This window comes from Setaria viridis, chromosome 1 (genome assembly GCF_005286985.2).
Source record: "Setaria viridis chromosome 1, Setaria_viridis_v4.0, whole genome shotgun sequence".
Taxonomy (NCBI): Eukaryota; Viridiplantae; Streptophyta; class Magnoliopsida; order Poales; family Poaceae; genus Setaria; species Setaria viridis.
Window position 1 is genome coordinate 5784225 of NC_048263.2, and position 12964 is coordinate 5797188.

General features: G+C 52.7%; 2 protein-coding genes across 2 annotated transcripts; both read left to right on the forward strand.

Annotated features, from left to right (window-relative positions):
• The first annotated feature begins 3222 nt into the window (after positions 1-3222).
• Positions 3223-8509, forward strand: LOC117847499 (autophagy-related protein 11). The gene is made up of 5 exons (XM_034728716.2): positions 3223-4896; positions 5369-7007; positions 7109-7326; positions 7449-7662; positions 7928-8509. Exons 1-5 carry the CDS (start codon positions 3926-3928, stop codon positions 8282-8284), a joined length of 3399 nt encoding a protein of 1132 aa, XP_034584607.1. The 5' UTR covers positions 3223-3925; the 3' UTR covers positions 8285-8509.
• A 151-nt stretch (positions 8510-8660) lies between these two features.
• LOC117843522 (uncharacterized) lies at positions 8661-11925 on the forward strand. The gene has a single exon (XM_034724137.2). It carries the CDS (start codon positions 9756-9758, stop codon positions 11763-11765), a length of 2010 nt encoding a protein of 669 aa, XP_034580028.1. The 5' UTR covers positions 8661-9755; the 3' UTR covers positions 11766-11925.
• Positions 11926-12964: the final 1039 nt, after the last annotated feature.

The following is a 12964-nucleotide window of genomic DNA, read 5'->3' on the forward strand; positions in this document are numbered from 1 at the left end:
TCCCAAACCACTTCTAGAGTTCCGAATAACCAAAGCCGAGGAACATGGCCAGTAGAGGCGAGCTGGCGCCGCCTGCGGCGGTAGAGTCCACCAACGAGCTCAGCAAGGCGGGCGCTGCACACGGAGGCGCGGTCCACATCGGCGCCGGCATGCTCGGCAGCCAGCACGGCGCAGCGCCCGTTCCCCGCGACTTCTCCCGTGGCATCCACCTCGGCGCGATGTACGGCCATCCCGGCGAGCTCGCGCGCCAGGTTCGCCAGGGCGCCGGACGCGGCGAGGTGCTCGTCGGCGTGCTCCGCGGCGGACCCGGCATGATGAACCACAACCCCGGCACGTTCCCGCGACAGTTCCCCCCGAGCGCAGGACGCGGCGAGGAGCTTTCCGTTGGCATGCTCAACGGCGACCTCGCCCTGGTGCACGACAACCCCGGCCGGCCACGCCGCCGCCGCGGGGGAGCTCGCCCCGGCCACGCCGCCGCCGCGGGGAGCTCGCCCCGGCTGGCCCGCGCCCCGACCGGCCACGCCCCCGCAGCGGGGGAGCTCGCCCCGGCCGCGCCGCCGCCGCGGGGAGCTCGCCCCGGCTGGCCCGCGCCCCGGCCGCGCCGCCGTCGCGGGGGAGCTCGCCCCCGGCCGGCCTCCGCCCCGGCCGCGCCGCCGCCGCGAGGGGAGCTCGCTCCCGGCCGGACGCCCCTGCCGGCCTGCGCCCCATGGGAGAGGAAATGAAGATGATGGAGGAGATAGAAAAAAAGAATCGAACCGGTAACCTGTGTAACCAGTGGCAATGGTGGGTAAATAATCGCAACTCCATGAGGAAGTCTGAAAAGGAGGTTTTTGGAGCACCTCTTGAGGTACTCCATGAAAAACGTGGATCTACCCCCTGCTCCACCTTTTTTCTGGAGCCGGAGTTACTGGAGCTAGACGCGTTTGGCTGCGAAATTTTCGGAGTTTGTGGAGTGGAGCAATTTTTTGTGGAGCGGAGTGCTCCCAAACACCCCCATACTTCCCTGTCGTGTCTCCTGGTACCCGGAGTGTCATGGATGTACGGTATAGCACACGATCACGATTCACAAAGCAGGTGGTTCATTGCGGCTCGGTTCTGGCGGGTGGATAGATTGGGTTTCGTATGTAGAGAGCTGGAAAGGGACCGGAGCTAGGCGATGGATATGATCCATGTGAGGGCTGCCGCTCGTCCGTGTACGGCGAAGCATTGCATGGCGTTGATAGCAACAACGATAGGCACCTGCACTTCACTGTCAACTAGCTCAACTCTTTGGTTTTCTTTGCTTGTAGTGGCAGATACCCTTTGGTTGCTGCATTCTTGCAAGGTACCCTCTGGTCTGGGCTTGGATCGGCAGATCAACCCCATGCGAGGGCTGCGCAGCCCATGGTCCTCCGCAGAAGATCTCTATCCTTGCTTGCTGGATTGGTGAAAGGGAGCTGCTGGTTTTGACATGGATGCTGTCTAGAAACGGAATGATTCCCCAGCCCGCGCTCTGCACGCCGTTGTTTATCCTAGCTAGGATTAGGAAGCCACTAGTAGTCAACTACATTAGCGAACAAGTGTCGACAATCCACCGAGAAGTAGTGCTTTGATAATTGATATGATTATGTCGGATTTAGTGACCGACAGTCCACCTAGGGGGTGTCCAAGTGGTAGATTTGTAGGCGGGGGAGATTGCAAGATAAGAACTCGAATGGTAACACAGAGGCGCAGGATTTTAGACAGGTTCGGACCTCCGGAGAGTAGTACCCTATGTCTTGTGTTTCGATTGATTATATTGCTGGTACGAGATGCGTTGGATTGAGTTACCCTCGGGGGTGTCCCTGGCCGCCTTATATAGGGTGATGACCTAGGGTTACAAGTCGGATAAGAGCTAATTCTAGTCGATTGTTACATGGAAAACAATCTAAGTCGGACTACAACGTGTATCTCGTGATATCTGAGCAGAATCCGTTCGCCCAGCCTCTAAGCTTGTACTCCACGCGTCTTCATACCTTGCCTTGCACACCACGAGTGGGCGGGCCCCACTTATCAGGCTGACCAATATCCAGTCGGTGGGGACCCGTGGGTACCCATATCCCTTGTATTCGATTTCAATCAAGTTTTTGTTATGTTGCATTGACATATGCCATAAACTAAGGTTTGTTTAGTACGCAAGAAATTTGTAGAATATGGTGCAGTTTGTGTAAACTTCAGAGCAAGACTTCTACTAATAAGATTAAAAACAACAAACTGTGCCACATATATATATATACACACACGCACCACAAGTGTACGTGACACATGCGTGCACGTTCCTTCTGAGCGCATAGATTCGGAGACGACAGGGTGACGAGTGTTCTACAGGGACAGGATTTTCGGATGATAGCTGTATATTTCCTTGCACCCTCTAGGAAAGCGTGCATGTTTTTGTGTGTGTAATAGAGGGACCTAGTGTGTCGCACTAGCACCGTGTTGGAACAAAATGTTTCAGGTTTCAGCTGTCAGGATCCACAGAAACAGTAACAGCAACAATTCAACCTGAGAAATGAATACATAGAAATGCGACTGCATATGATCTTTTTCACCTGCAGGCCATCTTCGTCTACACTAGCTAAAGATTATGCATCGATCGGTAATAAGATGGAAGGAACCACCTATAGTGGAAAATATATTGCAAAATCATTCTTTTCTTAACAACACTTGACATGATACTGCAGTGCAAAATCAATTTAAAACAATATTCATAAAAATGTGCATCTAATTTAGCAATTTTCAGGGTATTATAAATATTCAAGTTAGTATATAAGTGATATTATTTGAATTTGAAGGTATAATTTTATTAGTAATAAAATTATATAATGACCGCAATGCTACATAAGCATGTGGAGGAGAATAAAACAAGCCATACTACTATCATCATAAAATTTAATTAGTTATAATTTTTTATATCAAACTTACCTACCCTATCGAGTTGTATGATTGTATCATATGACAAAATCATTTTTACATTATAATAATCCAGAGAGTTCGTGTTTCACGCGCCTACCTCGTCCCAAAAAAAAGCCACCGGATGAACACAGCCATGGTTGTATAGCTTGGTACATCCATCCCCCACACCGCCACTCTTCCGGCGGAAGCAAAGCCAACCCTTCTCCAATAATTCACGCCACGTCAATTTGGGAATCTATAAGGACCACTCTAAAAAATTCTCGCACTATTATTATTATACTCCATCTCCGGAGTCCAGACGGTAGCTTTGTCCACTTTTCTATTCACCCCCTTTATTTTCCTTTTTGTTCTTTCTCCCCTCTCCGTCCTCGTCTTCCTCTCCCTCATCTCCTCGTCTCCCTGATGCTAACGCTACTGCTCGTCAATCTCCCCTCCCACACGGAGCAGTAGATAAATCCCATCGCGGCCCCTTGATTTCCGCTCCAGCCCCCTCCGCGACCGAATCAAACCTAGACGTGGTCGGAGGAGTTGGATTGCTCCCCGGAGGTCGCTTCCATCTGTTAATCAAGAAATCCCAAACTTCTCCTCGCCCGAATCCGTGCGGGCGGGGTGAATTGGGCCAAGAGACGTCGGTCCCGGCCTCGGAGTCCTCGTTCCTCGCCGGAATTCCAAGAAAGCCGCCGCCTTTCGGCGGCTCCTGTTGGGGAGATAAGGATTGGGTGCGTCTGATCGGAGGCGTGGGAGGGAAGGCCGCAGCTTTCTGCGATTGGGCGGGCGGGCGGGCGCTGGCTCGTCTTCTTCTTGGACGGACGGAGGCTGTCCTGCCGGAGAGGTGAAGAGTTTGGTGTTTCGTGTTGAACTGTGCGCGTCCGGTGGTTGCTTCGTTTGGTGGTATGTTGGGACTGTAGATTTAATCCGAACTGCGTGAAGCCAAACAGGGAAGGGAGGGAAACAAAAAAAGGGGCCAAATTGTTGGAGTTGAATTGCGGGGAAGATGAGCTCCGGGTCGGCGGTGACGGGCAGCGGCGCGGAGGAGGAGGCGGTGGCGGTGCCTCTGGGGCAGAATCTGCTGGTGCACGTGGCGGAGAACGGCCACAGCTTGGAGATCAGGTGCTTCGGCGACACGCTCGTCGAGGCAATCCAGCAGTCCATCGAGCGCTACTGCGGCATCCCGCCCGGCGACCAACGCCTCCTCTGCGGCAACACCTCCCTCGACGGCGCCCACCCTCTCGCCTACTACAGGCTCCCGCGCGACGACCGCGAGGTCTTCCTCTACAACAAGGCTCGCCTCCTGGCCGACTCCCGGCCCCCGCCGCCCGAGTCCGTTTACATCCCGGAGCCAAAAATTCCACCGGCGCCTCGGCCGCAGGACTCGCCGCCCGTGGAGGTGTCTGCCGACCCTGCGTTGAAGGCGCTGGTGTCCTATGAAATCAGGTTCAGGTACCACTTTCAGGTTGCCAATGCGGTGTACCGATGTAGTGATACGAAATTTGAGCTATGCAAGCGGCTGCTACGGGAACAGCAGGTGCAGGAGCGAGCACTGGACACAGCCCGGAGCAACCTGGATCACACATTCAAGAAGGTCTCGCAGCGGTATTTAGAGTTTGTGCGGTGCTTCTCGCAGCAGCACCGTGCACACATGGAGCTGCTCACAAATTTTGAGAGAGATTTGCAGAGGTTGCGTGCTGTTAGGCTGCACCCAGCGCTGCAATGCGAGGGGAGGCAGTGCTTGCTGGACCTTCTCAAGGAGAATGACATGAGGAAATTGGCGGATGGGTGCTTCAGCTCGCAGAAGCAGTTTGAGATGAAGGTGTCGCAACTGAAGGCAAACTTCTTGGAGCTGAAGAAGAGGGTGGATAACTTATTCAATGTTATGAGCTCAAGTGGGTGCAAGGATCTTGAGAAGCTGATAAAAGAGCATCAGGGAGTCATCAGTGAGCAGAAGAGCATCATGCAATCTCTAAGGTTAGGCTTAGCTTTTGTTTACCTGCTTATGTTGCTGTTATCTGAGAACCACTAGGAACTATTTATTTCTACCATGAGAGATTTGGCCTGAATCATCTAATTGACTTCATACCATTTTTTTTAAAATGGAAAATGTAGCTTAGCTGAATGATTAGTGATTTATCACTGAGATAACAGGTTGGGTTCAAACTATCAGTCCCATCCTGATTTTTTATATATTTTGTTTAGTGAGCAATTTAACAAATTCGTATGAACTTAATGTTTCGTGTCATGGGATGGTTACAACTTATGACTTCGCGATTCTTTATGGCTTGCTGCTGTTGCTACAAATAGCTTATCAAAGGGCTTGCTTCTTTCTTAATTACCCATTTGGAATTGAAATGTACATGTTGGTACCAACCATTTCTTCAGCCATTCCCCATGATTATGGTTACACATCACACTTTATGCTGAAAACTCTCTTGTCTTGCAGCAAAGATGTGGATACTTCAAAGAAGCTTGTTGATGACTGCTCAAGCTGCCAGCTATCTGCTTCTCTCCGTCCTCATGATGCAGTCTCAGCAGTTGGTCGCATCTATGAAGTACATGAAAAGGATAACTTGCCCCGAATACGAAATTTTGATCACATGCTTACAAAATTACTTGAGAAATGCAGGGACAAAAAGAATGAAATGAATACTTTGGTCCATGTTTCCATGCAAAGAGTAAAGTCTACTCAGATGAATATCAGAGACATCATGAATGAGCTCATTGCATTCCAGGAGGGGATGAGTCATCAAGATGATTTTGCTAACCTGAAAATAGTTAGTGGCTTGGGTCATGCGTATAGAGCTTGTCTTGCTGAGGTAGCACGTAGAAAATCTTATTTTAAGCTGTATACTGGATTGGCTGGAACATATGCGGAAAAGCTGGCAACTGAGTGTGAAACTGAGAAAGCAAGACGAGAGGATTTCTATAGGACATGGGTCAAGTACATTCCAGATGATATCATGGGTTCCATGGGACTCTTTGATTCTCCAAGTCAGTGTGACATAAAAGTCACTCCTTTTGATCGTGATCTACTTCCCATTGATGTTGATGATGTGGAAAAGCTTGCTCCCCAGTCTCTAGTTGGGCCTTTTCTGAAATCCGAGAGGTCACAGCTACCCAAGTCCTCACTGAGCAATTCTAGCACCAGTGGAAATTTGAATAAATCTGAGCAAAATCTTCTGAGTGCTGATGATAAGATGGATTTCCAAGATTTTCTGGGGGATTATGACACTATCGATATTGCAGGAACTAGTAAGTTAGAAGTGGAGAATGCCAGGTTAAAAGCAGAGCTTGCTTCTGCAATTGCAACTCTCTGCAATCTTGGTGTTGAATATGGATATGAGTCTATTGATGAAGAGCAGATTGATTCTGTACTGAAAAAAGCAAGGGAAAAAACTGCTGAGGCGCTGGCTGCAAAGGATGAGTTTGCTAACAAGCTCAAGTCATTGCTCACTGCAAATCAGGAAAAATGCTTGTCATATGAGAAGCGAATCCAGGATCTTGAGGAACGGTTATCTAACCAGTACATGCAAGGCCACATGGTTTCAGGAAGCAAAGGCACGTCTGGTTCCCTTGTTTCTGCATTTAAATGTAATGATTGCAACCTGGAGGTGTCTGGAGGCAGGCAAACCCAAATACGGGATGAATCAAGTGTGGCCATGGATGAGGCCTCTTCAACATCCGAACAGCCATCAAAACAAACAGAAGGTGGCGATGAGAACATGACCGACATTTCGGGTGCACTGAACTTGCAGTTGCTCGATTCAGTAGCATGTACTAATCTGGATGCTTTCATGACAGAATTGCCGCGTGACAATGAAGACAAGATTGTAAGCATCGATAAGGAAGGGCAAATGCTGACACAACTTACTATGGCTGATACTTCTGATGTTCCTGTAGAAGATCATCATGCCTTAGAGTTGAGGAATAAGGAGCTCCTTGTGTCAGAGCTGCAAAATGCCCTGGATGAAAAGTCAAAACAGTTGGGTGAAACTGAAAGTAGACTTAGTGCTATGGCAGATGAGGTTAACTCCCTGAAGAGAGAACTTGAACACGCCCGGGGTCTTCTTGATGAATCTCAGGTTAGTCATACCAAATCTAAGATAAGGTTACTACTTCGTGCAAGTTGATCACCTTCTGTATTCTTATTTTTCTGTTGCTCCCTCTGCATATTTTGATGTAGATGAATTGTGCGCATCTTGAAAACTGCTTACACGAGGCAAGAGAAGAGGCCCGTACCAACAAATGTTCAGCTGACAGAAGGGCTGTTGAGTATGATGCTCTGCGGTCATCTGCTCTGAGGATACATGGTCTGTTTGAAAGACTAAACAGTTGTGTCACTGCACCAGGCGTGACTGGCTTTGCAGAGTCACTGCGTTCTTTGGCTGTCTCCTTAGCAAGGTATTGCAGTGCTGTCATCTGCATATTTATTGTTCATAATAAATCAAAACTTTTTTCAAGTAAATAGCTATGTTAAAATAATGCAGTTCTGAAGTTAAAATCGTATTGTTCTTTCATTCCAGCTCTGTAAAGAAGGATGAAGCTGATACCACTGTTCAGTTTCAACAATGCATCAAGATCCTGGCGGAAAAAGTTACTTTCCTGACACGACAGAGTGCTGAGCTGCTGGACCGCTACTCGACAGTGCAGGCAGCACACGGAGCTATCGCAAAAGACTTGGATGAGAAGAAAGAGCTGATTAAGAATCTCTACAATAAACTTCAACTTGAAAAACAGGTTTGTCTTGTAACTTATGCAGTTACAAATTTGGTATCTTTTACTGTTTTACATAAGATGAATACTCATGCACAAAGCAAAACTCATCTTGAATATGCAAGAAGAATGAATTTGTCAAGTCATGATCCTATCTGACTTCATGAGATAATTTGTTTTTACTTGAAGTCCTGCAGCTAGCAATGAATTGGTTGATGGATTGAACCTCTTTGCTAATTGTGCTAACAAGCAAATTTGCTGTGGTGTCTCCTGGAAAACTGTTTAACAGGCCAGCAAGGAGAAGATATCCTTTGGCCGTTTCGAGGTCCATGAGCTCGCCGTCTTTGTCCGGAATCCTGCTGGGCACTATGAGGCGATCAACCGGAACTGCTCAAACTACTACCTGTCTGAGGAATCCGTAGCCCTCTTCACCCAGCAGCACCCGCGGCACCCGGCCTACATAATTGGGCAGATTGTTCACATTGAGCGTCGCATAGTGCACCCGGACCAGATGGGAGGAGCTCCACGCCCTGATAGCAGTGGCAGCCGTCGGCCGCCCGCATCCACGCTGAACCCCTACAACCTGACCCCGGGCTGCGAGTACTTTGTGGTGACGGTTGCCATGCTGCCCGACGCCGTCCGTTGAAACGAAAACACCTTCCTGATCCTGCCTGACCATTGGCTGCAGAAATGAAGGGAGAAAGCTATCAAGTGTATATATACTGAAATTTATTGCTATAGACTCTCAGTTCGCACTTGCGCTTGTTCAAGTTATGTCTGTATATACGATCAGCTTCACTGGTGTAAATAGACTCAGCTACTGATGCTAGGCATCTTCTTCGTTCAAGCAGACTGAATATTCTTTCAGCTAGCATCGCCTTATTGTTCCTCTGCTGTTTCAAATTGAGTTGTTCTTTTAATAAAAGGGTTCAATTACTAGTGATTATCAGTGGGGTATACTGGTATTTAGTTCAGCTACTAATAAGGTTGTTGGTGCTACCGTGCTACATGGGAATCAGTAGTTTCGATCGCCATTTGCTCGCTGTCATTAACCAGAATAGTCTGAAAGAAAATGGAAAACGATAAGAAAATCAAGAACTGGTTATTGGTTGCCACAAGAAGACAATGCTGAAGTAGAAATCCTACAAGGAAAGGGGAATACTTATGTTACATTCGGAAATGTTACTTTGATGTAACTTTCAATCTGGAAGTTCCAAATTCCTTTGCATTAACCTCTGCACCTTGCGCGGGCAGGAGTTGGCTGTCAGCGCTCGTCTGTTCGCATCTCTTGCGGCGTACCATGCGTGGAGCTTCTTCGCTGTTCTGGAAGTTGTGGATGCTCTTGTCCCTGCTGTGCGTCTTGGGCGGGCAATGGGCATCGGCGTTGGGTCCGGCGAGCAGCAGAGAAGATGAGGGATGCAAGAATGTCCCTGTGTTTTCCAATGTAATTTTCCTTTCTTTAGGGACTTTTATGCACATGGTTGTGGTTATCCACCTTCAATATAATGGGGCCTCAGCCCTTTGCCAAAAAAAAAGGTAGTTGTACCAAATAGCCTACAATTTCATTCAAATTATGTCTGCACTGACATCTTCGAATCACAATCGAGGCTGCACATGCCAGCGCAATCTCTTTTTTGAAATAAAATGCCAGCACAATCTCATGAAAGGAAAAAAAAATGCTACACATGTAGGCGAGCGAATGGGTGCCTTTCACGGGAGGGATGGTGAAGGCACACCGTCGACGGTCAATGTCAACGCCCCAACCTTTCGATCACACGACGTGGAAGGCAGCAAGGAGCCAGACAAAACAAACAAGCCTACGATGGACACGATACCCAAGCTGATCAAGTCGGTTCATCGATCTCACCGACCCAAAACATCCTTGGCCGCCACGAAACCTTGCCCCCTATATCTCCCTCGCCTCGTTTCACGATTCATCCATCCCCCCATCACACGAAGCCCTCAAGCCTAAAACCCGAAGAGTCCAAACTCAAAGCCCTCAAGCCCAGAAGCCGTACACTTCACTCGCACGGTCAGTCACGGTCTCACGGAGCCTCAGTCACCCAAAGCCCGGCTCAAGTGAGCCTCTGAGGCCCAGATCCTCCGCCCTGCAGCAGATGGCCGCCGCGGCCACCGCCGACGCCGCCTACATCCTCGTGGGCCCGCCCGAGGCCCGCCACGCTGGAGCGCGGGCCACGGTTGATGCCGCGCCGGCTGCTGCTGCGGCAGCGGCGGAGGCGGCGGCGACGACGGGGAACGAGTTCCTGGACGTGATGGACGCCGGCTTCAACAAGCCCGCGGCGCCGGCGGCGGGGCCGGGAGGGAAGGCGCTGACGGAGAACCTCTCCCCGACGTTCGTGTCCTCGGGGGACCCCTGCCTCGACTTCTTCTTCCGCGTGGTGCCCGGCACGCCGGGGCCCTCCGTGTCCGCGCTCCTGGCCGCCGCGTGGGCGGCCGACCCGGCCACCGCGCTCCGCCTCGTGGCCAACCTCCGCGGCGTGCGCGGGAGCGGCAAGTCCGACCGCGAGGGCTTCTACGCCGCCGCGCTCTGGCTCCACGCGCGCCACCCGCGCACGCTCGCCCTCAACGCCGCCCCCGTCGCCGGCTTCGGGTACCTCAAGGACCTCCCCGAGCTGCTCCACCGCATCGTGCACGGAGGGGCGTCCACCAGGACACCCGGGAAGAAGGCGCGCCTCGCCGCCGGGGGCGGGTTCGTCGGCCGCCGTGGCCGCGGTCGGGGCCGCTTCGGCGGCCGTAAGCCGCGCCGCGGGGCCAATCACGCTCACGCTCCGCTCACCGGCACCACGGAGGAGCGCGTCGCAGCCAGCCTGGAGCGCGACCGGGGTCTCGCCGCCGCCGCCGCCGCGGCGCGGCGGACCAGGAGAGCGGAGGCCGCGGCGAGGGCGGTGGAGCTGTACAGGACCGACCCCACCTACCGGTTCCTGCACGACCGCACGGCGGACCTCTTCGCCGGCCTCCTCGCCGAGGACATGCGCAAGCTCGCTGACGGCAAGGTCCGGGAGTTCTCGCTCGCCGCCAAGTGGTGCCCGTCGCTTGACTCGTCCTATGACCGCTCGACCCTGCTCTGTGAGGCCGTCGCGCGGCGCCTGTTCCCCAAAGGCTCCTCCCCGGAGCTCGCCGCCGACCTCCCCGACGAGCACTACGCGTACCGCGCGCGCGAGCGGCTCCGGAAGGCGGCGCTCGTGCCGCTCCGCCGCGCGCTCAAGCTCCCCGAGGTGTTCATCTCGGCGCGCGCGTGGGAATCGGTGGTGTACACGCGCGTCGCCTCCGTCGCCATGAAGAACTACAAGGACCTCTTCCTCAAGCACGACGCCGATCGCTTCAACGCCTACCTCGCCGACGTCAAGTCCGGCAAGAAGCGGATCGCCGCGGGCGCGCTGCTCCCGCACGAGATCATCGCCTCGCTCGGCGACGACGACGGCGAAGAGAACGACGGCGGCGTGGCCGACCTGCAGTGGCAGCGCATGGTCGACGACATGCGCGCGCTCGGCAGGCTCTCCAACTGCGTCGCCGTGTGCGACGTGTCCGGCAGCATGTCGGGCGTCCCCATGGACGTGTGCGTGGCGCTGGGCCTCCTCGTGTCCGAGCTCAGCGACGACCCCTGGCGCGGCCGCGTGATCACCTTCAGCGAGCGCCCCGAGCTCCACCGGATCGCCGGCGAGACCCTCGCCGAGAAGATCAGTTTCGTCCGCACCATGGACTGGGGCATGAACACCAACTTCCAGGCGGTGTTCGACAAGATCCTCGAGGTGGCAGTGGAGGCCCGGCTGGCGCCGGAGCGGATGGTGAAGCGCTTGCTCGTGTTCAGCGACATGGAGTTCGACCAGGCGTCGGCGGAGCCGTGGGAGACGGACCACGAGGCGATCGTGCGCAAGTTCACGGAGGCCGGGTACGGCGGCGCCGTGCCGGAGGTGGTGTTCTGGAACCTGAGGGACTCCAAGGCCGTGCCGGTGGAGGCCGGGCAGAAGGGGGTGGCGCTCGTCAGTGGGTTCTCCAAGAACCTGCTCAAGCTGTTCCTCGACGGCGGCGGCGTCGTCAGCCCCAGGGCCGTCATGGAGAAGGCCATCGCCGGGCCGGAGTACGACAAGCTCGCCGTCTTCGACTGAAGCCGAAGAAGCACATCAATAGACGGCGATGCATTGCTCATCAAGAGCTGGGCGAGAGAGCTAGCATTTCCCACGAGTTTTTTTTTTCAACTTTTGCTGGCTTGATCCGTAACTCAAGTTTGGGGAAGTTTGTAAAGAAAATAAACGAAGTTTGCTGTGATATCTGTGCGAGTTTGGACTGCATTTGCATTGCATCGCATTGGTGAGTTAAACATGTACAGTATTAATTAACCAATTGAACTAAACACCATCCATTCAACGCATTGTTGAAACCAGGTCAGATCAAGTTGCTGAGTGAAACCTGTAGCAGTCAATTATGAAGCCGAAACCAGGTCAGATGAAGCAGAGACAACTCAATCTCATCAGTCAATCTCCATAGTCATTGCATCAATTGAATTAAACATCATCCATTCAGTTCAAACGATAATACAAACACACCAAAACATCATCCATCAGTCAACTATTTGTCCATCTGAATGGTGGTTGAATCAACCCAATGGCGCAGCCACCTTCAAATTCAAAGCGATATGCACAGCTGCATCAAACGTGACACGCTGTGACAATCCTTCAGCTGAATGGCGCTGCATTCCGGTATCGTCTCGTCCACTGGGGCGCTGGAGCACCTCAGCCATGGCGACGTTGTCATGCTGAAAGCTTCTGCGCTGTCACTGTTAGTTTTGATCTCACTCGACAGGACTCCACGATCTCGCCCTGATCGGGGGCGCCCAACCGAATATGGTTGGCGGGCCTCGTCGCGCAGCGCTATAAAGAGAAAGGTAGGGGCCGGGGTCACGCACGCTAAAGGTTGAACGTGCCCACTAAACCCACCTGACAAACCCTAGACCGATCAAACTAGTGCTGAAGCGGCAGGAAGCTCCGCCGCCCCAGCACCATCCTCGCCGCTGCCGTCTCTACCCTTGCCGTCGACACCGCCACCGTCGTGACACCCATGGTGAGCTCGTCCTCCAAGCCCGATGGTCGGCGTCTCTACTCACTCACTCTCTCTCTCTCTCTCTCTCTCTCTCTCTCTCTCCCCTTCTCAGTTATTCTTGATTAGCAATAGGACATTGTTGTTTTTTAGATCCAAGAAATTCTAACAGTCACTGGCTGGCGCAAATCGATCGCGGGGGAGAGAGCGTGCCCGCCCGCCCCAGCACCCCCTATTCCCACCGTCGGCCGTTGCTGCCACCGCCTCCACC